Source organism: Geotrypetes seraphini, chromosome 3 (assembly GCF_902459505.1).
Source record: "Geotrypetes seraphini chromosome 3, aGeoSer1.1, whole genome shotgun sequence".
NCBI lineage: Eukaryota > Metazoa > Chordata > Amphibia > Gymnophiona > Dermophiidae > Geotrypetes > Geotrypetes seraphini.
Genome location: NC_047086.1, coordinates 341,295,463 through 341,318,772, shown reverse-complemented (window position 1 = coordinate 341,318,772; position 23,310 = coordinate 341,295,463). Strand labels below are relative to the sequence as shown.

The 23,310-nt window shown below is 46.2% G+C and overlaps 1 protein-coding gene across 1 annotated transcript in view; it reads right to left on the bottom strand.

Annotated features, from left to right (window-relative positions):
• Positions 1-6,892: 6,892 nt before the first annotated feature.
• The window catches only part of WDR43 (WD repeat domain 43), a 160,472-nt gene continuing 144,054 nt past the window's right edge, over positions 6,893-23,310 (bottom strand). Inside the window, exons 16-18 of the mRNA XM_033935972.1 lie at positions 22,457-22,526; positions 19,785-19,834; positions 6,893-7,652 (exon numbers count right to left, since the gene is read on the bottom strand). Of these exons, the coding sequence (XP_033791863.1) occupies positions 7,542-7,652; positions 19,785-19,834; positions 22,457-22,526 (231 nt within the window). The 3' untranslated portion in view covers positions 6,893-7,541. The remainder of the gene's footprint in view (positions 7,653-19,784; positions 19,835-22,456; positions 22,527-23,310) is intronic.

The following is a 23,310-nucleotide window of genomic DNA, read 5'->3' as shown; positions in this document are numbered from 1 at the left end:
AGTCACGGACCTAGGCCAGCTCCCCAGTCCTAGAGTACCCAGAGGCGAAGTGCGAAGCTCCCGCCCCCTCTCCCAGCATGCTACAGCACACAGTACAGTCACTGATCCAATACCAATCTGGTGCAATCAATACACACATTCAATAGATTAAAGGCTGGGAAGGCCATCCCAAATGATTTCTAAGCAAATCGAAGGGTATTGAGGCAGAAATAAAACTTTGGAAAAAAAGATTGTTGAAAAACAAAGATGATCAACACCGGCAAATTCATAACAAAAAACGGCAAAAATAAACAAAACCCAACAATACAAAATAGCGGATTTGGGGTCTGGGGAGGTGGGGGACTTCAGAAACTGTGAAAAATAATTTTTAAATAGTTTTACATGCCACCCCCAAAGGAAATAATGGTTTACTTGCAGTTATGCAGTGCCAGACTGTCAGCAGTTTGAGAGATCCTATGTGCCTATTCCATGCTTTTCTTGAATTTAAAGTGTTTGTCTCCACCACCTTAATTGGGAAGCTATTCATGCATCCTTTCTATGAAAAAGTATCCTTAGATCATGCCTGAACCTATAACCTCCTAACTCCATCCTTTGTCCTCTCATTCTAGAGTTTTCCTTAATTTGAAAAAGGCTCTCTTCTTGTACATTAATGCATGGAGATATTTAAACTTATATGTATATTTTATAACTCCACCCCTATTACACCAAAACTCCTCTGCTGAATGTGCATACCCCTCAGGTCATGAAAAAATATGCACCTTGTTGGCACATACATTTTTATATAGAGTAATTTTGTAAGAGGCATTTTAAGCACATAAAACACCTACTCCTGGGCTTAAGAATAAGCCCCTGTGTGGCTCCAAATCACCTTTGGTTACTCTGCCTCTCCCCAACTCCATTTCTTCACATCCATCCAGTACTCAAGCACATTATCTATATGGCATACACACCCAAGCCCCTCCTAAAGCTAGAAAACAGTATTTTGGCAACCAAGTTACAGGAGAATTGGAACCAAACATGTCATATTAAATATGCAGTGTATTTGGAGACAGCTGATATCCAACGTTTAGTGCAAGGGAAAGATTTCTTGTCTCCTTATTCACTATGCTCGTCAAGCATTGCTTCATTCCTCTATAATCACAGCGTTGGAATGCATCACATGGAAACCAAAGCATGCTGAACTTCTGCCAACAGTCAAATGTGAGAGCAGATACTGGACACACAAAAATTGTACTAACTCAACTCCTTGTCATGTACACCCAGATTAACTACAGCAATTCTTGAAATGACAGGTTCTTTTGTAGCAGGGATTAATTATATCCAGAGACTGTTGGAAGAGTAAATAAATCTTTACATCAACGTGTAAGAAGCAGGTATCAAGTACAAGCTCCTAGAAGGGCAGTAACAGAAGGAGAAGAGGTGTCCCAAAGGTTATAATCCTAACTAGTGATCTATAATTTAGTATGGGTTTTGTTATTGCACCTGCAAAGGTACTGTGTTAGTTTCAGTGGACATATCCAATTAGTGAACTGAGATTTTCTGTTCCGGTCAAAGATAACTAGGAAAGAGATCAATCTTCTCCAGTTCAAGTCATATGTAGTCACCTGTGGCAAAGCCACAAGGGAGGGCCTCAGGCCCCCTTTGCTTTTATGGTTGGTTGGGATTTTCTCTGAGGTGCCTCTTTACCATCTGGTTGCAGGAAAGCAAAGTCTCCTGGTGTGGTGCCATGTTCTAGCTTAGCTATGTGGAGCTGTTTCCCTTGTCTTTTTGCAACAGGTTTGTTGCTTGCTCTTCATTATGGTTGAATGTGAGTTAATGATGAACTCCTAGGTTGACTGCTGGTCTGTACCACCCAATGAGTGCATATGTCAGCGCAGAGCTAGTGACTGTGAATAGTATACGTATGTAATTGAGAGGTAGTTCGGACACAATTGCATTTTAGAATGCAGATCTATGGAATTCCATCCTCTTGTAAGAAAAGGAATATGTCTGACTTTTATAGTTGTACTGCCTTTGCGATAGAGGAGATGATGTGTAGCAATGTGGTAATAGACAGGAGCAGTAGGTGCCTCACATACTGGGGTTATGAAATGTACTATATAGAACCCTCCAACTAACCTGTTTATGTGTAACACTAGTTATCTGCATGCACATTTCTAGGAACTGCTTTATCGCTGTGACTTGTGTTATGAGTTAAAACCAACTGTCAACTGCAAACTTTAGCTGTTAGAATACCTTTATAAATAAAGTATAGTATATAGCATATGAAGGCAGGATCCATCCCTTCTGCCCAGGAGAGAAACTCATAAGGTATGAGGTGATAGAACATATTCATGTGGGAACTCTTCTCAGGACTGGGGTTTCTGGCTAGATTTAGGCAAGATACAAAGCGTAGAAGACTGATTAGTTTATCTTTGCTTCTGCCTTTTGTTATCAGGTAAACATCATGAAAGTGGATTGGATAATTTGGTTCTGTACAGGATTCCTGAGGCTGCTGAAATTATGCCATGTACACAGCTCTTATTAGACTGTGTCTGCAAGAACTGGTGCATGTCATCTGAATGGGGTTATTTTTTTTTTTTGGGGGGGAAGGGGGTTAGCTGAATTTTGAGGAATGGTTCTGGTCAGAGGAAACAAAAATCATGGGCACTTTGCATGGTCTTATGAGGCAGAGAAGGGCTATGACTGGAGTTCCTATCATTGTAATAGACTTTGGTGAAGCACATTCATTGTCTAGGGACCATTTATTGAGTAAATCTGGTAATGTATTTGCTTGTACTAGAATGGAAATTGGCAGGAGGTTCATGTGAAAAGGCAGAGCAAAAAAGTCAGAAGAATTATATCCCTCTGTAGAGAAGTAGGGATCTGTAGCTTCTGTTTGATGACACAGAACATTGCTACTTGGTTCTCGGGCTATATGAGTACCGGGCCATGTTGCAGCCCTGGATGGAAGGCTTGCAGGGCATAGAAAAATTGCCCATAATCTTTGGTGATTGAAGAGGCCTAGCCCAGCTGGGTTCTAATGACAGTGGGTTAATGGGAACCTAAATGTGCTCCCCAGGCTGTGTTGCATGCATCCGCTGTGAGTTGAGGAGGTTGAAAAGGGCAATCCTCCTTCCAAGGAGGAGAGTGGATATAGTATTGAAGAGACTGCTTGAGTTTGGTAGTTGAATCTGGATTTCAGTGCAGGCTGAGGCACCATTGTGAAGGTCGTATGTGGAAACTTGCATGCAAAATAAGAGATAAAAACGCTGTCATGTGTCCCTTTAGGTACAAGATCTGGCGTGCAGAAAAATGTTTGTTCTTATAAATATGAATAGTGAGCATAAATATAAATATTGAGCAATAAATATAAATAGTGAGCAATATCTTGCATGAACAATCAGGAGTGGCTGAGTCAAAACTCTGATCGTAATCCCACTGAGATGCTGTGGGGTGATTTGAAACGGGCTGTACATGCAAGAAACCCTTCAAACATCTCACACCTGAAAGAATTCTGCATTGAGGAGAGGACCATACTTTCCTCAGACCGATGTCAGAGACTGGTAGATGGCTACAAGCGTCTCACTGCAGTTATTTCAGTCAAATGGTGTAACACTAGCTATTAGGGTGTAGCATGTCCTAATTTATACCTGTTAGAAAACACATTTTTGTGGCTATCTTTTGTTTCATGAGTAAATCGAGGAAAAATTTTGTTGTTTACCGCAATTACATCATTTTCTTTTCCAGAGATAAATAAAAAAAGATTTGACATCAATATATAACCATTTCTTAAGAAAGAACTGAATATTTCATGGGGTGTCCTAATTTTTCACATGACTGTATGTTGTTTTTATATTATGTACATTTATCACAAACTACAAAAAGGTTTTGTCTGGGTGAGTGGAGTTATTGCATTCTTCTTAAATCACACATCCAATATTTTAGAACTCCTCCCCACACACTGCAACAGCTGCTACCCAAAGCCCACTTGATGTTGCTTGGAGAAAGGTTACTTTATTGGTACTTCTTAAAATAATTTTCAAAACTTACCCAACAGCAGTGTGCACATTAGCACTTCTAACCACCACAAAAAAGGAGCTAGTCTCATGTTTCAGGGCCAGCCCTATTAATTTACACAGTTGGTAGTTCCTAGGTATCTCTGAATAAAAGCCCATGGTACAGTACACCAAGGAAAAGTTGGTTTTGATCAGAAAGAAACCCAAAAATGCAGAAGCAGCTGCTAGGCTAAAATACAAGAGGCAGATCAGACAAGGCCCAAAAATTCAGACCACTACCATCATCTTTGACATCTGCTCTCCAGAAACAAGCTCCGATTCTGTTTTTATGAACCAAAGAGTCTCTTGTAGAACAAGTATCAGGTTGAGTTATGCAAAACCATTTAGCTGAATGAATTGTCTAAAATCAACTTACTTCTGACCACAGGAGCGCCATGCTGCTGGTGGATTCTGTCCTGGCACTACTGGGTTTAATACTTTCAGATTTTTTTGTTGATCTCTATTGCCTGTAGCAACAGTTCCCATGGCTATAAATCATTTCTCATTGACCCCCCCCCCTCTTGTCACCAGCTGAATATAAAGGATGGGATTTTTCTCTTAGCTCCTTCTCTCAAAATCGTATGCAGGCTGCATTCACTCAGTAACTTAACTAGGCTGGCAACTGCTCCCCATTTGATGCCAGTACATGCTGATCCTAGAATTGCATTGGTAAAAAAAAGATTTTTATTCAGGTTAAGTGGTCCTTACATCTACATTAAAGGAGATGCAGTTTATGAACAAAGCTCAGTTGGACAATATCATCACCTCATTCAACATGCTGGTGTTCCCCTCTCAAAAACAATACCTGCTATTTGTGTCTTCTAGACCCTCTAGGTTTTCTGAAGTTACTTTTCATCCAAGAATTACTAAAACAGGACATAAGACACAAATAAGTTAAAGATCAGAGGATGATTTTTGAGCATGGACTTTCTGCTCATAGACATCACTACTGCAGTGATGCTATAGGTCTGCAGTTATCTTAACACCGATGTGCCTGAAATGCTAAATTACTGATGAGCAGCACTCATCTGGCCTAGTAATAGCCTATTCAGGTGCTGTCAAAGCATTCACAAAGGACCTTTAATGTGCAACACTCAAAGCTGAAGCAGTAAAATACATAACTTATTTTGTTGCAATTCTGATTAGAGACTAAAATGAAATAGAATTCAGGTGTTGAGGTCATCGGTGAGCTCAGCCTCAGGAAGCAACAGCTAGAAGCAGCACATAGTTCTTTCTGCACTAAGCTGAACACCTCTTTCTCAAAAATACATTGTAAGATATTGGAAAAATTGTACACTTTCAGCAGACTGCAAAGATAGGAATGCTCCACAGACTTCTTGCGTTTCAGTTTGATTGATACTTCAAGAAAGCTCAAACAATACATTATTTGGTAGGTGTGGAAATAGAGCGGCTCCAACACATTTTGTGACACCTGAAGAAATCACTCTCATACACTACAGTATATGGATGTGGGGAAGGGTCCAGACTAAGTGAAAGGGACTAGCATAGTGACATTTTCTCTAATCTTTATTTAAGGTCCTCTCTGTAACAGTCCCTTAACAGGATGCATCAGCTAACATCCATCAGATTAAAGTCTCCGACTGTTACCAGCTCACCCTTTTCCCCACCTTTTGGATGTCTTCAGCTAGATCTGTCCAATTCGTCTACCTAAGTTGGAAGTTTGATGACCACCCACTGGTGTAGATGAAGTGTCATCACTCCTTTCCAATACTACACAGTACCTGGTCCTTTCCCTGAGCTTCCTGTCTTTGTTTTGTTTGTTGACAAAGAGCTTTCCTTTTCTCCTATTGCTAACTTCCAAAACAGATTAGAGCTCAATACAACCCTCTTTCATTCAGAAGACTCATTGACCCACATTTCTATGATAAAACAATGTTCAGGCCTTCCCCACCATTAATGTAATGTAATGTAATTTATTTCTTATATACCGCTACATCCGTTAGGTTCTAAGCGGTTTACAGAAAATATACATTAAGATTAGAAATAAGATTAATAAAATTAATAAAATTAAGGCTTGCACACCTGGAACATTATTGCCCAGACTATAGACATTTGAGAAATACCTGAGGAATAACTAGCATGAATGACATTGCCTTGGATGCTGCTTTAACCAACCTATAGGAGACCACTCAGGCACTCACATCTGATGAGGAAGATGACGACATGGAAAGCAGGTGAACAATTACCAGAATTCCATTAAACAAAAATAGTTTTGCACATCAGTGATGGTCCATGGACTAGCAATTGAGGCAAAAGGTCTAAATTCCTATCAACATACACCATTTCATTCTTACACATATTGACCACCACAGGACAATCAGGAATTTAAAGGAGAATTATATTTATTCAATTTACAAAGGTGGTGGTATTTGGTTGTCAGAAGTAATTCCATTTATAGACAAATGAACTGTACACTAACGGTAGCTGCAGGGCTCTGCTGCAGCTTTCCCTTTGTTTATACACATCTGTTGCTCTTCCTACCTGAACAAGCAGTAATTCTAATTCTGCTGCCAACAGACTTTAAAAAATGAAATATATATGTAAGCCCAAACTATTGTGACGTTTTAATTATTCACAAATATAAACACCTTCCCTCCCTCCCCCCTTATCTTATGGTCAAATTAGGTGTTCTATCGCTTGGCCCTATCATATGTACAGGCTCAGTTTACTTTTAAAAAGTTATTTTTCTTTAATGATCTACTGATCATTCAGGTAGCATGTTAAAGCATAGGAAAGCAAAATATCACAATTTACTGTATACACTGATATATATATATACATACATATAAAAAATTTTGAGTCCGAATAAAATTAACATTTCCATCGCGCAAAGGATTTAGACAAACTGAGTAAACAAGAGAAAATACACAGAAAAGGATCTTTTTGTGATTTTTTTTTTTTTTTTTTTTTTAAATATTGCAAAAATGTATGTAGTTCTGTTGTTGTCCAACAGAAGTATGGAGAACTTGCTACCTCCACCTTGAAACTAAATAGGAAAATAATCTGATTTAGAACACCAATTTTTCTTTCCATTTCTCAGCTTTCCTTAACCCAACCAAGTCTGACCCATGGTGTATCAATGAACAGTAGGAGTTAATTTATACTTTAAACACATGTCTCCTCCTATCAGGTGAGATGTAACTTTATGCTGAAAAAATATTTTTGTTTCTTCCCTCATTTTGACATAAGTGAGGAAAAGAAAGCAGTACAGAGGGGTGAAAAAACAGTAGGGAACACTTATGGTGAGAGAGAGAATAAGGGAAGGAATGAAATTAAAGGCCAGTGTGGTTAATGTTTTGGATTCTGAAATGCGCAGACTTGCTCCTGGGTGCTCTTGAGGGCTGGAACAGTTCAGGCCTACTCTTTCCTGGGGATAAACAAGTCAATAAGTTCCTTGCCAGGTAGCCTGAAGGCTCATTTCTGGTGGCCCACTTTCTAAAAGGGCATATAGAAAAAGGACAAAAGGACACACTCCAATGCCTGCTATTCCTCCTCCTCACTCTCATCACTTGGGTCTGGATCAGAGTCACCATTAATTTCTTTGCCAGCACTCATTTCCTGTTCTTCTTTATCCTCCTCTTCTTCCCAGTTGTCCTGCAAAAAGAGATCTGAATTATCATCAATTTTAATCATATATACTGCAATATAGTATAAACCAAGATTCTTTAGTAACTCTCCAGACCAGCATAGGTTAATCTTACAAGTGGGTTATATCTCATCATGATCAGCAGGTATAGACAAACAAAACTCTGGAATAGTACATAATAGGTGCCTTTCCCTATTCCTATCAGTCTTCTTTCAGTCTCCAGCAGGTGTGAGTGAGCTGTATCTATCTACCTTGGTAGGGCTGTTGGAATTTATTTAGGGATCCTGGTTCCCGTTTTTGTGCCAGATTGAGCTTGGGTGGGCCCTGTTTTGGGGTCAGTCCGACCTCAGGGGTGTCATACTCAGCAGGTCTCGTGCTGGGTCCCTCCCCCCTTTTTCTCCACCTCTCCAACATTTTTGTAGAGGTGCCTCAACAGTAAGCCTTGTCCCTAGTTCAGGCAAGGCATACTGCTTTAAGAGCCAGTAGAGTCTGTTCTGTAAAAAAAAAAAAAAAAATCCTGAGTAGTGCCGGTCTGAAGGGTTGATTTCCCTTTAAATTTGCTGTATTTCACTGTATTTTTCAACTAACCGGCACTTGTTTCTTAGCTAGATCACGTATGGAGCAATGAGAACTTTACAAGGGAAAAGTGCTCCAGATGCAAGGCACTCAGGGCCGGCCTGTGCAAGTGGTGTACAAGCCGGTGCAGTGAAGGAGCCTTGTCGGCAGCAGGTGCCGGAATATAGGGCTCCCCACCGCTAGTACCTTGAGAGTAGGCAGGGAGCAGTGGGGAAGCCCGGTCTTCCGCCACCGCCCACGGAGGGATTTCCTCAGTCGCTTATGGTAAGTATAAAAAGGATTCCCTTACCGCCGGTTTGGCTGGGGATTCCCTCACAACTGTTTCTTTAACAGCTGATGCCAGCTTGTCTGCTTTAGCGGCTGGAATAGTTCAGGCTTCCCAGCCACTACAGGCCCTGGAGGGGTTATTTTTGGCAGGAACTTCACCATTTTTAATGGTAGGCCCCTATATTTTGTCAGTAACCTCAGGTGACCTTCCCTCTGTGTATAGGAAAACAGGGGCAGGTTTCTGCTGGGTCCCCTGCTGTGGCATGAAGTCCCATGGGACCATCGGGGGTTTTACCCCGATTTAATTTTTGCTTTGTGCAGAGCCTATTTTCAGGCGATTGGGAGTCCCCTCTTCCTCCTCCCTTGTCCAAGTGCCCGAGGGTGGCTTGGGATGAGGATTTGTGGTTGGAGCGTGTCTGCCTAGACGAGGACCTGGACCCTTTTAAGGAATTCCAGGATCTTCTCGAGGGGATGGCCGCTGGTGGCAGGGCGTCTGGTTTCCTACTTTCCAGCAAGGAGGCATCCGTGGTGCGCCTTTTTCAGAGGGATGAGCTGCCAGACCTGATTCAGCAGGTCTCCTCAGTGCTGCATTTCGAAGAAGCGCCACTGGAGGCCCCGTGTGTTGGTGACCCTCTTCTTAGGAGGATCCGCGCTGCTTTCCGCTCTTTTCATATGCATCAGGATATTTGGGATCTCGTCCTGGCATAGTGGATGCCGAAGGCACCATTTTGGTTTGCGCGCTCCATGGCTTGTTTGTATCCCATCCCAGAGGGGGATAGGGCTACCTTGAAGTCGCCAGTGGTGGACGCGGTGGTCTCAGCGATTGCTAAACAGCATACTGTGCATGTAGAGGGCAGTTTTGCCTTACGGGATTCTGAGGAGCATAAGTTGGAGACCATTCTTAAACAGAATTTTGATGTTGCAACCTTGGGGGTCCAGGCAGCTATTTGGGTGGGGGGGAGGGGGGCTGGTGGCTTGGGCCGAGTGTGTCCTGGATCATGAGTCTGATGACTGGTCCTTGATGGATCAGGAGGTGGCAAAGACTTAGATGGCTGCCTCGTTCCTCTTGGATGCCCTTTATGACTTGGTGCAGATGTCTGCCAAGTCTATGGCTTTTGGAATGGCCGCACGTCGTACCTTGTGTCTTCGCACTTGGTTGGCGGATGCAGCGTCCAAAACTAAACTCACTAAATTTCCATTTTGGGGGTCTTTTTTATTTGGAGAGGATTTGGATAAGTTAGTTCAGACTCTGATGAACTCTAAAGTGCCCCGCCTACCTGAGGACTGTGCCCGCCTGGTGATTTGGGGTGGCACTGCCTGGGGGTATCTGCGGGAGTTCAGTAGATACTGCCCTAGGTGTGGGGCTGCTCCCTTCCTGGCTTTGGGGTTTTCCCGGGGTCATTTTTATCAGCACATACAGTCCTTTCAGGGGGCCCGTTGGGGGGCTGGGAATCCCTCCACCAGTTCTACCGCTGACCGTCCTTCCCAATGACTCCTGCCAGCGCCCTCTCTGGTGCAGGTGGGTGCCTGATTGCGCGAGTTTTTTTAAAAAAATGGGCCAAGATCACGTCTGATCAGTGGGTCCTGGAGGTGGTGCGGGACGGATATGCTCTGGAGTTTGTCCGCTCCATGCCAGATCATTTTCTAGCTTCTCCGTGTCAGGCGGCATGGAAGATGCAGGCCTTCACCAGACCCTTCAACACTTGCTAGATTTCAAAGCGGTTGTTCCAGAACCCCCTCAGGAGTTTGGCACCAGCAGATACTCAATTTACCTTGTGGTGCCCAAGAAGGAGGAGACCTTTTGGCCCATCTCAAAATTACCTCTTTTCACATGGAGACACTGCGGTCTGTTATTCTGGTGGTTCAGCCGGGGGAGTATCTGACTTCTCTTGATCTGACGGAGGCCTACTTGCAGGTTTCCATTCGGGCCTCCCATCAGCGCTTCCTTTGCTTTGCGATCCTGGGTTAGCACTATCAGTTCTGTGCGCTTCCTTTTGATCTGGCCATGGCTCCATGGACGTTCACCAAGGTTATCGTGGTCGTTGCGTCGGCCTTGGGAACAGAGGGCATTCTGGTGCATCCCTACCTGGACGACTGGTTGATTTGGGCAAAGTCATCTCGGGTCACGGCTCGGGTGGTGGAGTTTCTGCCATCACTGGGATGGGTGGTCAACCTCTCCAAGAGTCGGTTGGCCCCATCTCAGCACCTAGAGTACCTTGGGGTTCTGTGCAACACCTCCTTGGGGAAGGCCTTTCTCCCAGAGGTCCGGGTAAACAATTTGCAATCTCAGATTCGCCTGCTTATGGCGTCCCGGTGTCCTCGGGCGCAGGATTTCCTCCAAATCTTGGGGTCGATGGCGGCTTCCCTCGATATAGTGAAGTGGGCTTGGGCCCACATGCGTCCTCTACAGTATGCTCTGCTTCAGAGGTGGTCGCCTCAGAGGCAGTCTGGATCTTCCTGTTCCTCTGAGGGACTTGGCTCCAGACCTCCCATCTTCTTCAAGGGACGAGTCTGGATCAGCTACAGTGGACGGTGCTTCACATGGATGCCAGTCTTCTCAGTTAGAGAGCTCAGTGTCTAGGTCAATCTGCTCAGGGCACCTGGTCCACGGAGGAGGCATCCTGGTCGATCAATGTTCTGGAGACCAGAGCTATCCTTCTGGCACTGTTAGCCTTCCGCTCCTTCTTGACGGGCAAGTCAGTCTGGGTTCAGTCGGACAATGCCATGGTGGTGGCCTATGTCAATCATTAGGGGGGCACCACAAGCACTCAGGTGGCGCAAGTGGTGGTTCTGCTCATGGTCTGGGCAGAGTCTCATCTTCAAGATATCTCAGCCTCCCACATAGCCAGAGTGGAGAATGTTCAAGCGGACTTCCTCAGTCATCATGTGCTAGATCCCGGAGAGTGGTGTCTAAGCCACGTGGCCTTTCAGTTGATAGTGAGGGTCAGCCCCCTCATGGACCTGATGCCACGAGTTTCAATGCCATATACAGTACATATTTACATATTAGGGCAGCACATTTAACACCTTAAAATTTTAACTCACATTAATTTTTTTAACAAATTAATCACATCAAGCTCCCTACATGTATCTCACCATTTCCTCCTTCCAGTATGTCTCTCCTTCCTCCACCCTCCCTTGCTAGCCCTCCCAGCTTGCTTTTACTGTCTACAGTGCTCAACACACAATTTCTCTAAAGCTGTGAGCTCTCCCTCTGTAGAGTCCTGCCTGCAGGAAACAGGAAGTTCTGTTCAGAGGCAGGGGATTTACAAAGGGAGCACTCGTGGCTAAAGAGAAGCAGTATGTATTCAGCACTGAAGACTGTAAAATCAAGCTGGGAAGGCCGACAAAGGGAGATGGAAATCCCATGCATACACACACATGTGGTAAGGAGTTGCAATGGTGGCAGCAGGAGACTACAATGGCAAGTAGGGAAGGTTGGAGAGGGCAGACAAAGATCCAGAACTTGCAGGAGATCCAGGCTATTGGGGTGGGGACTAGAGTGAGATATGCCAGAGTGCAGGCAAAGGGAAGGGAGGACATGATGTCCATGCAGGGGAGGGGATATCTATAGGAAGGAAGAGGAGAGAAGGGAAGGCCCATGAAGGGGAGAAAGGAGATGTGTCCTTCAAGGGAGAAAGAAGAGATGAAATTGTGCCTATAGAGGGGAAACGAAGAAAAGAGATGGCACCCATAGAGTAAAGAGGAGATGAGATGGTGCCCATGAAGGGAAGGGGGAAGAAAAGAGATGAGATGGAAAAGGATGAAATGTGCCCATGGAGGAAAAGGAAGAGGAGATGAAATTGTACCCATGGAGAAGGAAAGGAGATTGTGCTTATGGAAATGAAAGGGTGCCCATAGAGTAAAAAAGTGATGCAATAATGCCTATGGAGGGGAAGCAAAGAGAACATAAAGCACAGTTACTTACCGTAACAGGTGTTATCCAGGGACAGCAGGCATATATTCTCACATGTGGGGTGACGTCATCTACGGAGCCCCGATGCGGAAGCATTTTCAAGCAAACTTGATTGAAGATTTAAGTTTGCTCTGCTGCTCCACGCATGCGTGCCTTCCTGCTCCACTAGGGGGTGCATCCCCTCGTGGTCTCCAGTTCACTTAACTAGCCAAGAAGCCAACCTCGGGGAGGTGGGCGGGTTGTGAGAATATATGCCTGCTGTCCCTGGATAACACCTGTTACGGTAAGTAACTGTGCTTTATCCCAGGACAAGCAGGCATGATATTCTCACATGTGGGTGACCTCCAAGCTTACTGAAGAGGGATGGAGGGAAGTTGGCAATTTAAGCAAATAGATTTCGCAATACCGATTGGCCGAACCGGCTATCGCTTCTGGACAGGGAGTCCAGACAGTAGTGGGAGGTGAAGGTGTGAACCGAAGACCATGTGGCAGCCTTGCAGATTTCCTCAATAGGTGTGGACCTGAGGAACGCTACGGAGGCTGCCATCGCTCGGACTTTGTGTCCCGTTACTCGACCGTGTAGTGCGAGACCAGTCTGAGCGTAGCAAAAGGAGATGCAATCGGCCAACCAGTTGGACAAGGTGCGTTTGGAAACTGGGTGGCCTAACCGGTTTGGGTCGAAGGACAGAAACAGTTGTGGGACTTTCCGGTGTGGCTGAGTGCGTTGGAGGTAAAAGGCCAACGCTCTTTTGCAGTCAAGAGTGTGGAGCGCCACTTCTCCGGGGTGAGAGTGGGGCTTGGGGAAAAACACAGGTAAGACAATTGACTGATTGAGATGGAAATCAGACACTACTTTAGGTAGGAACTTTGGATGGGTGCGGAGTACCACCTTGTCGTGATGGAATACCGTGAAGGGCGGGTCCGCTACCAGCGCTTGCAGCTCACTAACCTGCCGTGCGGACGTGAGCGCGAGTAAGAAGATTACCTTCCAAGTGAGGAATTTTGGATGGCATTTGTCTAGTGGCTCAAATGGAGGTTTCATTAATTGGGCCAGAACCACGTTAAGGTCCCAAACCACCGGGGGAGGTTTGAGAGGGGGGTGGACGTTCAGCAGACCCTTCATGAAGCGAGTGACTAAGGGATGGAGCGAGAGGGCTTTCCCTTCCAGGGGCTGATGAAAGGCCGCAATCGCACTGAGGTGTACTCGAATGGAGTTGGTCTTTAGGCCGGAATGAGATAGTTGAAGTAGATAGTCAAGGACCAGGGGGACGGGGACCGACACCGGGTCCTGGCTGTGGGAGGAGCACCAGGTTGAGAATCTGGTCCACTTTTGGGAGTAGCAGGTTCTCGTTGAGGTTTTTCTGGAGGCCTCCAGTATCTCCTTGACTGATTGAGACATGGGGAGAGCAGTCAGGGGGAGAGAAACCAAGCATTCAGATGAAGAGACTGAAGATTGGGATGTAACAGTGAACCCTGACCCTGTGACAGTAGAGAGGGAAACAGAGGCAGAGGCAGTGGATCTCTGACACTGAGTTGAAGTAGCAGGGAAAACCACGGCTGGCGTGGCCAGCGAGGGGCAATCAGGATTAGGGTGGCATGTACTGTTTTCAGGTGGACAAGTGTCCGCAGTATCAGAGGAAACGGCGGGAACGCGTATAGGAACCTTCCCTCCCAGTCGAGGAGGAAGGCGTCGGCCTCGAGTCGGTCCGGGGAGTATATCCGGGAGCAGAAGAGAGGCAGCTTGTGATTGTGAGGGGACGCGAACAGGTCTATTTGAGGTGTCCCCCACCGTTCGAACACTCCTCGCAGGGTCTGAGAGTGTAGTGACCACTCGTGTGGCTGGAGGAGACGGCTGAGTCTGTCCGCCAGGCAGTTTTGTTCTCCTTGTATGTACACCGCTCGAAGGAAGGTGTTGTTGGAGATTGCCCATTTCCAGAGGCGCAGGGCTTCCCGACAAAGGGGCCAAGACCCTGTCCCCCCCTGTTTGTTTACGTAGTACATCGCTACCTGGTTGTCGGTTCGGATGAGAACCACTCGGTCGTGGAGCAGATGTTGGAAGGCTACAGCTGCGAGATAGATGGCCCGAAGTTCTAGCACGTTGATGTGGCAGCGACGGTCTTGTGCTGACCACATTCCTTGGGTGCGTAGGCCGTCCAGATGGGCTCCCCAAGCGTACTCCGACGAGTCCGTGGTGAGTACCTTGCTGTGGGGTGGGGTGAGGAAGAGCAAACCTTTGGAAAGATTTGAAGAGTCGGCCCACCAGCGGAGCGATCGTTGCAATGAAGGAGTCACTGTCACTGAGTGGTCGATCGGGTCCCGGTCTTGACGCCATTGAGACGCCAGGGTCCATTGAGGGATTCTCAGATGGAGGCGGGCGAAGGGTGTGACATGGACGGTGGAGGCCATGTGGCCCAGAAGAGTCATTATCTGTCGAGCTGATACTGAGGTCAGCAGGGAGATCCTTCGGCTCAGACTTACTAACGCCTCCAGGCGCGGAGGGGGGAGGAAGGAACGGCGGCGAACCGTGTCCAGCGTGGCCCCGATGAACTGTAGGGTCTGCGAGGGGCGTAGTTGAGATTTTGGGAAGTTTATTTCGAACCCCAGACTTTGTAGGTAGGTAATAGTCTGTTGGGTCGCTGAGATAACCCCTTCCTTGGACGGGGCTTTGATTAGCCAGTCGTCCAGGTAGGGGAATACCTGGAGGCCCTGGGAACGTAAGGTTGCTGCTACCACCACGAGGCACTTGGTGAAGACCCGAGGTGATGATGCTAGTCCGAAGGGGAGGACTCGGTATTGTAGGTGCCAGTCCCCTACTTGGAAGCGCAAGAACTTGCGGTGAGCGGGGTGCACTGGGACATGTGTGTACGCCTCCTTGAGATCGAGGGAGCAGAGCCAGTCGCCCTCGTCGATCAGGGGGTAAAGTGTTGGTAGTGAGAGCATCCGAAACTTTTCCCGTACCAGGAAATTGTTGAGGCGTCTCAAGTCTAGTATTGGGCGTAGGTCTCCCGTTTTTTTCGGTACCAGGAAGTAGCGGGAGTAGAAGTCCTTCCCCCGTTGGTCGGGGGGAACCTTTTCCACTGCTCTCAGGCGAAGCAGGTCTCGAGCTTCGGAGAGGAGTAGGGGTAGCTGAGTCCGGTTGGGGGGGCAATTCCTTGGGGGGTTGTCCGGAGGAATGGCCCGAAAGTTGAGAGAGTACCCTGATGAGATCACGCCAAGGACCCATGCGTCCGACGTGATTTGTTCCCAGTGAGGGTAAAAAGCTTTTAGTCGACCCCCGATGGGAAGGTGGCCTGGGACTATGGCAGAGGGGGCCCGCCCCCTTCCGCGTGTCCCGTCAAAAGGACGGGGATGGTTTGGTAGTCGCGGGCGGTTGGGACTTGGGCATGGCCCTGTGGTGGGCTTGCGGACGTCTGGGTGGGGGCCGCGAGAAAGCAGGGGTGGATTTTTGTGGGTAGCGGCGCGGAGGGGCCCTGTATGGCCTGGACGCTGGCGGTTTGGGCTTTTGCCGGACAAGGGAGGCAAACGAGCGTTCATGTTCGGAGAGGCGTTTTGTCGCCGCCTCGATAGTGTCATCGAACAATTCCTTTCCCACGCAGGGGAGGTTAGCCAACCGGTCCTGTAAGTTGGGGTCCATGTCGACCAGGCGCAGCCAGGCTAGTCGGCGCATGGCGATAGCGAAGGCTGCTTCTCTTGAGGAGAGTTCGAAGCCATCGTAGGCCGCGTGGAATAGATGAAGGCGCAGGTTGGAGAGGGACTCTAAAAGCAGGCCGAACGTTCCTTGCCGGGAGGCCGGTAGGTCAGTCTCAAAGGCTCTCAATAGTCCAATGAGGTGTTTGAGGTATGATGTGAAGGTGAAAGTGTAGCTTTGCACCCTAGAGGCCATCATTGCGTTTTGGTATAGTCTCCTGCCGAACTTATCCAGGGTTCGGCCTTCTCGGCCTGGGGGGACCGCTGCTGAGACCCGGGACGGGTGAGCCTTTTTCAAGGAGGATTCTACTAGCAGCGATTGGTGGGAGAGCTGTGGTTGCTCGAATCCCGGGTAAGGTACTGTGCGGTACTTGGCCTCCATTTTGGAGGGTACGGCCGTGACCATGTAGGGGGTCTCCAGGTTCCTGAAGAAGGCCTGTTGGAGTACCGGGTTGGGTGGTAAGCGAAGGGACTCTCTGGGCAGTGATGGCATATCCAGCTCCGCCAGGTACTCCTTAGAGTATCTGGAGTCGGACTGGAGGTCTAAGTCCAATGCGTGGCCCATGTCTTGGACAAAGCGAGTGAAGGAAGGGCGAGATGTTCCCGGGGCCCCGTGCGGGGTCGGGGAACGAGACCTTCGTCGGGTGGAGAAGGATAGGGAGGCTTCCCTCGAGTATCGAGGTTCATGCTCTGATCCATGCTCCGAGACTGGGGAAGCACTGTGAGAGTGTTCCGGGGTTGTCGATCTTCGGCGTCTCGAGGAGCCCCTCGGAGACGATGCCGGGGTTAGGGGTACCGATCGATGTCGGATCGGTGACCTCGAACCGGACTCCCTCGGGGAATACGTCCGAGGGGGAGTTCGGAGGATGCGCGGGTTGGAGAGTGATAACTCCGCCACCCTGAGCGGTCCCGTACGAGGTGTGGGGGAACGGCCTCGCAGAGTTGGTGAACCTCGGGCCTTCTTGGAGGTACGGCGATTCGAGGTTTCTGTCGTTCTAGCCCGACGTTTTGCCCCTCGGCGGTCTGCGGAGGGGGAACGTCTCGGGTGCCTCGGCGAGGAGTCCGAGGAGGATGGGATGCGGCGAGGATTGCGCACCTTTCCTCGAGGTTGTTCGGTGCGAGGCTCAGGCTGGTCTGGCACATTCGAGGTCGAGGCCGGTTGAAACTGGGCCATTGCAGCGGACAGCTCCGACGTGATCATCGCTCGGAGTAGGTCCTGGAAGACGGGCACGGACAGCATCGATGGCATGTCCACTGCCTCGGTGCGCTCCACCGGGGGCGACCTCGTATCAGAGTATTCCCGTGTGGTGGAGGCACGGCCCGAAGGCTTGGAGGGCTTAGACGGGGCTGTAAGCATGGGGCTTCCGCCATGCGTCGCCATTGTCCCCGAGGCTGGCTTCTTCGCTGTTACAGAACCTGAAGAGGGGACTTACCCGGAGCCGAGACTTTCTGTTGTCCCGAGGACTTCGGGGTCGAGTCTCGAGGCGATGCCGAGGTATCCGGGGCCGAGGTCAAGGCCGGGGCCGACCTCGAGGCCGAGGTGGAGGGTTGGTCCGGGGTGAAGAGGTCCGCCATGCGGGCTTTTCTTCGGCGGAGGGCCCTGTTTTGGAAAGTAGCGCACTGGGGGCAGGAGTCGGTTGGATGAGCCGCCCCCAGACAGAGGATGCACCGGCGATGCGGATCTGTGAGAGAAAGAAGCCGCTCGCACCGGGTGCACTTTTTAAAGCTGGTCAAAGGCCGGGACATTAAATCGAAAGTAGCCGCGGCTCGATTAGCCACGCGGCCACGGGGACCCGGAAGCCTCCGGGTCGTCGAAAACGAAGCAGGAATCAAATAAAAAAGGTAAGAATTCGCGCACAGCGACTTAATCGTGAAAAAACAAGAAAAAATCGCGGTGCTAGAAGGCAGTTGGGGCAGAGCCTGAAAAACACGGCTTCTAGGCTCGCGGAAAATTTTGAACTGGAGACCACGAGGGGATGCACCCCCTAGTGGAGCAGGAAGGCACGCATGCGTGGAGCAGCAGAGCAAACTTAAATCTTCAATCAAGTTTGCTTGAAAATGCTTCCGCATCGGGGCTCCGTAGATGACGTCACCCCACATGTGAGAATATCATGCCTGCTTGTCCTGGGATAACAACATTGTGCTTATTGACCATGTAACCAGAAGTTCAACGCAGTTTACAAAAAGTTATAAAAGTAAACATGTTATATGAAATAAGATGATTCGTTTAAACAGTCAAATATTTAGAAAAAAGATAGGTCTTCAATTGTTTTCTAAAATGGCCATAGGAATGGGTAGTAAGCAACAATATTTGGAATTTGTTGTCATGAAGAGCTGCCTGAGATGCCAAAGTATGATTCAGAAATTTCTTACTCCTGCAACCCTGGACAGATGGAAAATTAAACAAAGGATGAGTTCTTCTACTATGTCTGTATGATGCTAAAGAAAATCTATTGACTAAGTAAGAAGGAGCTGTACCATAAACAGCCTTGTAACAGAAACAGCCTAGTTTAAACAATACCCGGGCTTCCATTGGCAGCCAATGCAATTCGCGATAAAAGGGTGTAACATGATCAAATTTCTTCAGGCCATAAATCATTCTGACCGCTGTATTCTGTATTATTGTAAGTCTTGATAATTCTTTCTTGGTGACTGTCAGATAGATAATATTACAATAATCGAGAAGACTCAGTAGTAACGATTGAACCAATAATCTAAAAGCAGTAAATTCAAAATAAGATCTAATTGTTTGCAATTTCCATAATGTGAAGTGGCATTTATGCACTACAGCATCTATCTGAGCATGCATTGTAAGATTCTGGTCTAAAATAACTCTCAAAATTTTAATCATTGGATGAATTATATAATGAGTTGAATTTATACTAATAGAAGGTTCAGAAGAAATATTACTAGCAGTCGCCACGAAAAACTTTGTTTTGCCAGAGTTTAGTTCGAGTTTAAATTTTTGCATCTGTTTTATTACAATTTCAACTTTAGTGGTAATCTGGGCTGAAGTAAAAGGTATGACAATAGTAATATCGTCAGCGTAACTAAACAGTTCTACATCCAGGTTGCTCAAACATGAGCCCAATGATGAAAGATAAATATTGAATAATGTAGATGAAAGTGGAGAACCTTCTGGAACACCACATGGGTTATTCCAGATTGAAGAGAGGTGGGTCCAAAACCTAACTTGGTACAATCTGGACTCCAGAAAACCTTTGAACCAGGAGTAAACATTTCCTTGAAGGCCCAGAGTAAATTATTTCCTATATGTTTTTTATATGGGATTTTCATTATTATTACACTTCAAAAGGAAGTAAAAAACCAACCCCAAAATATAAACAAATTAAAAAACTCATATACTCCTTAATGTATTTGGTTAAAATTTATTGTACACATATTTTAATTCTAGAATACTGTCTCCTTAGCAGCCACAGCCAGCTCACGGAACAGACTTGGAAATCAATCCAAGCAAACAGCACTGCTAGTGAACCAGTCTTTCTCTGGATCTTCTGCCACCCTACAACAGGGAGAATAGCACCTTTGCTGTCAGTATATTAATACAGCATGGCTCTACTAATGGTATTAATAGTTCTCCATATATTGTCATGGAGTGGCAGCAGATGGGAAGATGGAATAGCAAAATACTGAGAAAGCTAAGACTACCAAAAAGACACAGAGTTTGGCTTACATCTGAATCTCTCTCTATCATCTCATCTTCAGACTCTTCATCAGACGATTCTGTAAAGAAAGGAACAGTAGTTAAGAACTTTGACTCCAGAGGAAAGATTTGTCATTTCTTGATACTGGCACATAATTATCAGTTAAGTGAGAGGTTGTGTGCCTTATACAGTTGATTTTGTTGTAGTGTTACACTGTACATTCCTGTGTTCCTGAATAAAAATGTCTTAAGCTTAACACAAGCACAGCTTAAGTTCAAAAGAGCACTGCTGATGTGCTGGGAGGATAAAGGACATGTTATATCATTGCTGATATCAGCTCTTGTTCCTAGCCTGTAATATCTGGGGGTATAAATCTCAGAGTTATGAAAACACTTGAAACAGGAAGTAAAACAAAAACTAACCCCAAAATATAAAATAAAAACAAATTTAAAAAAAAGTCTTGGCAGCCAAATATCACTGCTGCACTACTGAACAAAAAACAACCCACAAAACACTATATAATGTACAATGTCACATAGGTTATCTTAAAATTTTGAATCTGAAGCTTTGTGTTGAAGTTTCTAACACATGAAAATATTTATGCCTTATGCAAACCAATCATATGCAAATCCGTCTGAAATAAAATGTATGCAGTGTATGACTATTGCTATACAAATGGACAGATTCTGCTAACATGCCTAATGATTTTTGCACACAGACTGTACCAGAATGTCAACTCTCCTCAGACAACAAGTCCTCGTCAGAGGCCATATGCGGATGCCTGGACAAGGGAGGAGGTGGGGGGACGTGAAAAGAATTAAGGGGTCCAAACAGCTAGGGGCACGGAAGGAACAACCCCATCCCAAGACACAAACAGGACCCCTGGCAGGCAGAAAATATGCTTTACTCAAAGCAAAAAGAAAATGAGGGGAAACCCCACCTCCCCGGGCGGCACTATGAGACTCCCTGCCCCAGCAGGGTATCCAGCTGAAACTTGTCCCTGTTATGCCAAAACAGGGAGAAGGCACCTGAGGCTACATACAAGATGGAGGGGTTATCTAAAGAAAAACAGTGTAAAATGCGTCAAAAATAACCCTTGAACTGTTCCAGCCAAAAATAACCCCTGAACTGTTTCAGCCTGAACTGTTCCCAGCCACTAAAGCAGGCAAAAGTCGGCATCAGCTGTGAAAGAAAACAGCTGACAGGAAATCCCCAGCCACTTCGGCGGTAAGGGAATCCTTTATACCCTTACTGTCGGCGGCTGAGGAAATCCCTCCATGGGCGGCAGGGGAAGACCGGGGTTCCCTGAAATCGCTACCAGTTTGCGAGGCACTAGCAGCGGGGAGTCCTGAATGCCAGCACCCACTGCCGATGAGGCTCCTTCACTACACTGGCCTGAACAGCTGTTTTCAGGCCGGCCACAAGGGCCTCGCATCTGGACCAAATTGAGCACCTCTTCCCCTGAGAAGTGCTGAATTGCTCCATATGCGACCTAGCTAAAAGAAAAGTGCCAGTTAGTTGAAAAATATAGTAATTTACAGCATATTTAAAGGGAAAGCCACCCTTCAAACTGGCATTACCTCAGGATTTTTTTCACAGAACAGACTCCAATAAGTATACCTTACCAACCAGGGGGGTAAGGCTTACCATTGAGGAATCTCTAAAAAAAATGTTGAGGAGGTGGAGGAATGGGGGGAGGAATGGGGGGGGGAGTGACCCAGCATGCGACCTGCCGGTTTTGACACCCCTGAGGTCAGACGGACCCCTAAACACTGAAGCTTAATCCGGCACCAAAAAGGGGACAAACTGACCTAAACAAATTCCAACAGCCCTACCAAGGGAGATGGGTACAGTTCACCAACACCTGCTGGAGCCTGAGAGAAGACTGAGGTAATTAGGGAGATGTCACATGATATGTACTATTGCAAAGTTTTGTCTCAGTCTCCACCTGCTGGTCATGATGAGATATAACCAGCTTGTAAGATTCCTATGCCAGTCTAGAGAGTTGCTAAAGAACATCTATTTAACCTTTCAGGAAGAACTAGGAATAGTTTCCAAAATCATTGAAACAACCAGTATTGGATTCTAATTACGTACTGAATGAAAAATACTCTCTCCACTTGTTCTAAACTGTGGAATCTGTTGTTGGAGGATGTGGTCTAAGCAAACTGTATAGCTGAGTTGTTTGTTTGTTTGTTTTTTTTTTTGGGGGGTTGGGGGGCAAGAGGGAAATTTCTGGAACAGATGTACATTAATAACTATTAGTTAGGATGACATGGGAATCACTACCTCTTAATGGCCAGCAGCTTGGATGATCAACCAGAACAGATATCTCTACTAGGCTCCACTGAGAATTTCTTCCAAGTAATCCGTTTTAGCCATTGTCAGACAAGATGCTAGCTTTAATGATCCACTTGGCTGACCTAGCATAGGATTTTGCTCTCAGGTTATCAGAGCACACCCCCATCCTTTCACAAGCCTCTCCAATAATTAAGAGGGACAGTACCAAATTAGGTCAGATTCAGCTCCTACTTAACTGCTCCCATCCTAATTCGGTGTCAGACTGAAAACCAGCATCACTGCATTAATAGATAATGATAGTGATGGTGGAGTGGAGGAACTAAAGATCAGGGGTTACCTGCTAATCTTGGCTATTTAAAACAGTAAAGAAGAATTCTGGACAACAAAAGTTAACACGTACCTTCTTCATATACAAGCTTTGCTGTTTGGTTTATATCTGTTACATCTTGAACTGCTTCAGATGCTGAAATCTGCAAAGAAACAGGTGCTGAAGTTATACTCATGTGGACATATGCAAAAGTCTTGGTGTGAAAGGCTGCAAATGTGGAATAGTGAAATGCAGAGACTATAGATTGAATTCTCTCTTTATAACATGTGTGTAAGATTTTGTTCATACTTAAGTCATACAAAAGCCTTACCAGTCCTTGTCTTTGCTATCCGAATACAGAATTTGATATTCGCAACAAAATAGATCACATTTTAGAATATCATTAAAAGACAACATTACTGAAAAATTTTGGAATGATTCTGTTGTACAATAATCAGCAAGTCTGGCTGATGCTCCTCCCCCAGCTGTTGCAGCACATATTATTTACCTTCATTTATCTGCAAAACAGGCAGTCATTCATAGTGGTAAAACAAGCTTCTTCCCCCTGCCCTGGCCGACCCAATTCAGAGTATGAGGATGGTTTGAAAAGATTGGTAAAAAAGTAAGTTAAACAACTTAGTCTCCCATTGAGGGCTATACACTTAGTCCAGCGAGATTTCCAGTTTTTTCATAAGCTACTTTTCCTATGACACAAAAAATTGGAAAACTTGTTGAACTAAGTTATAGCCCTCGATGGAGGCTAGGTTGTTTGTTTTACCAAACTTTACAAACAACCCTCATATTTCAATTTTCAAGCCTTTGCAATCTTTGGCCTTTGCCAATTGTCTCAGTCTGTGGAGGTGACTTGATGTCAATATCTAAACACTAAGAAATAGACAGAGACCACCGATTTCATACACCAAATGGTAAGTTCTGTTATTTACTAC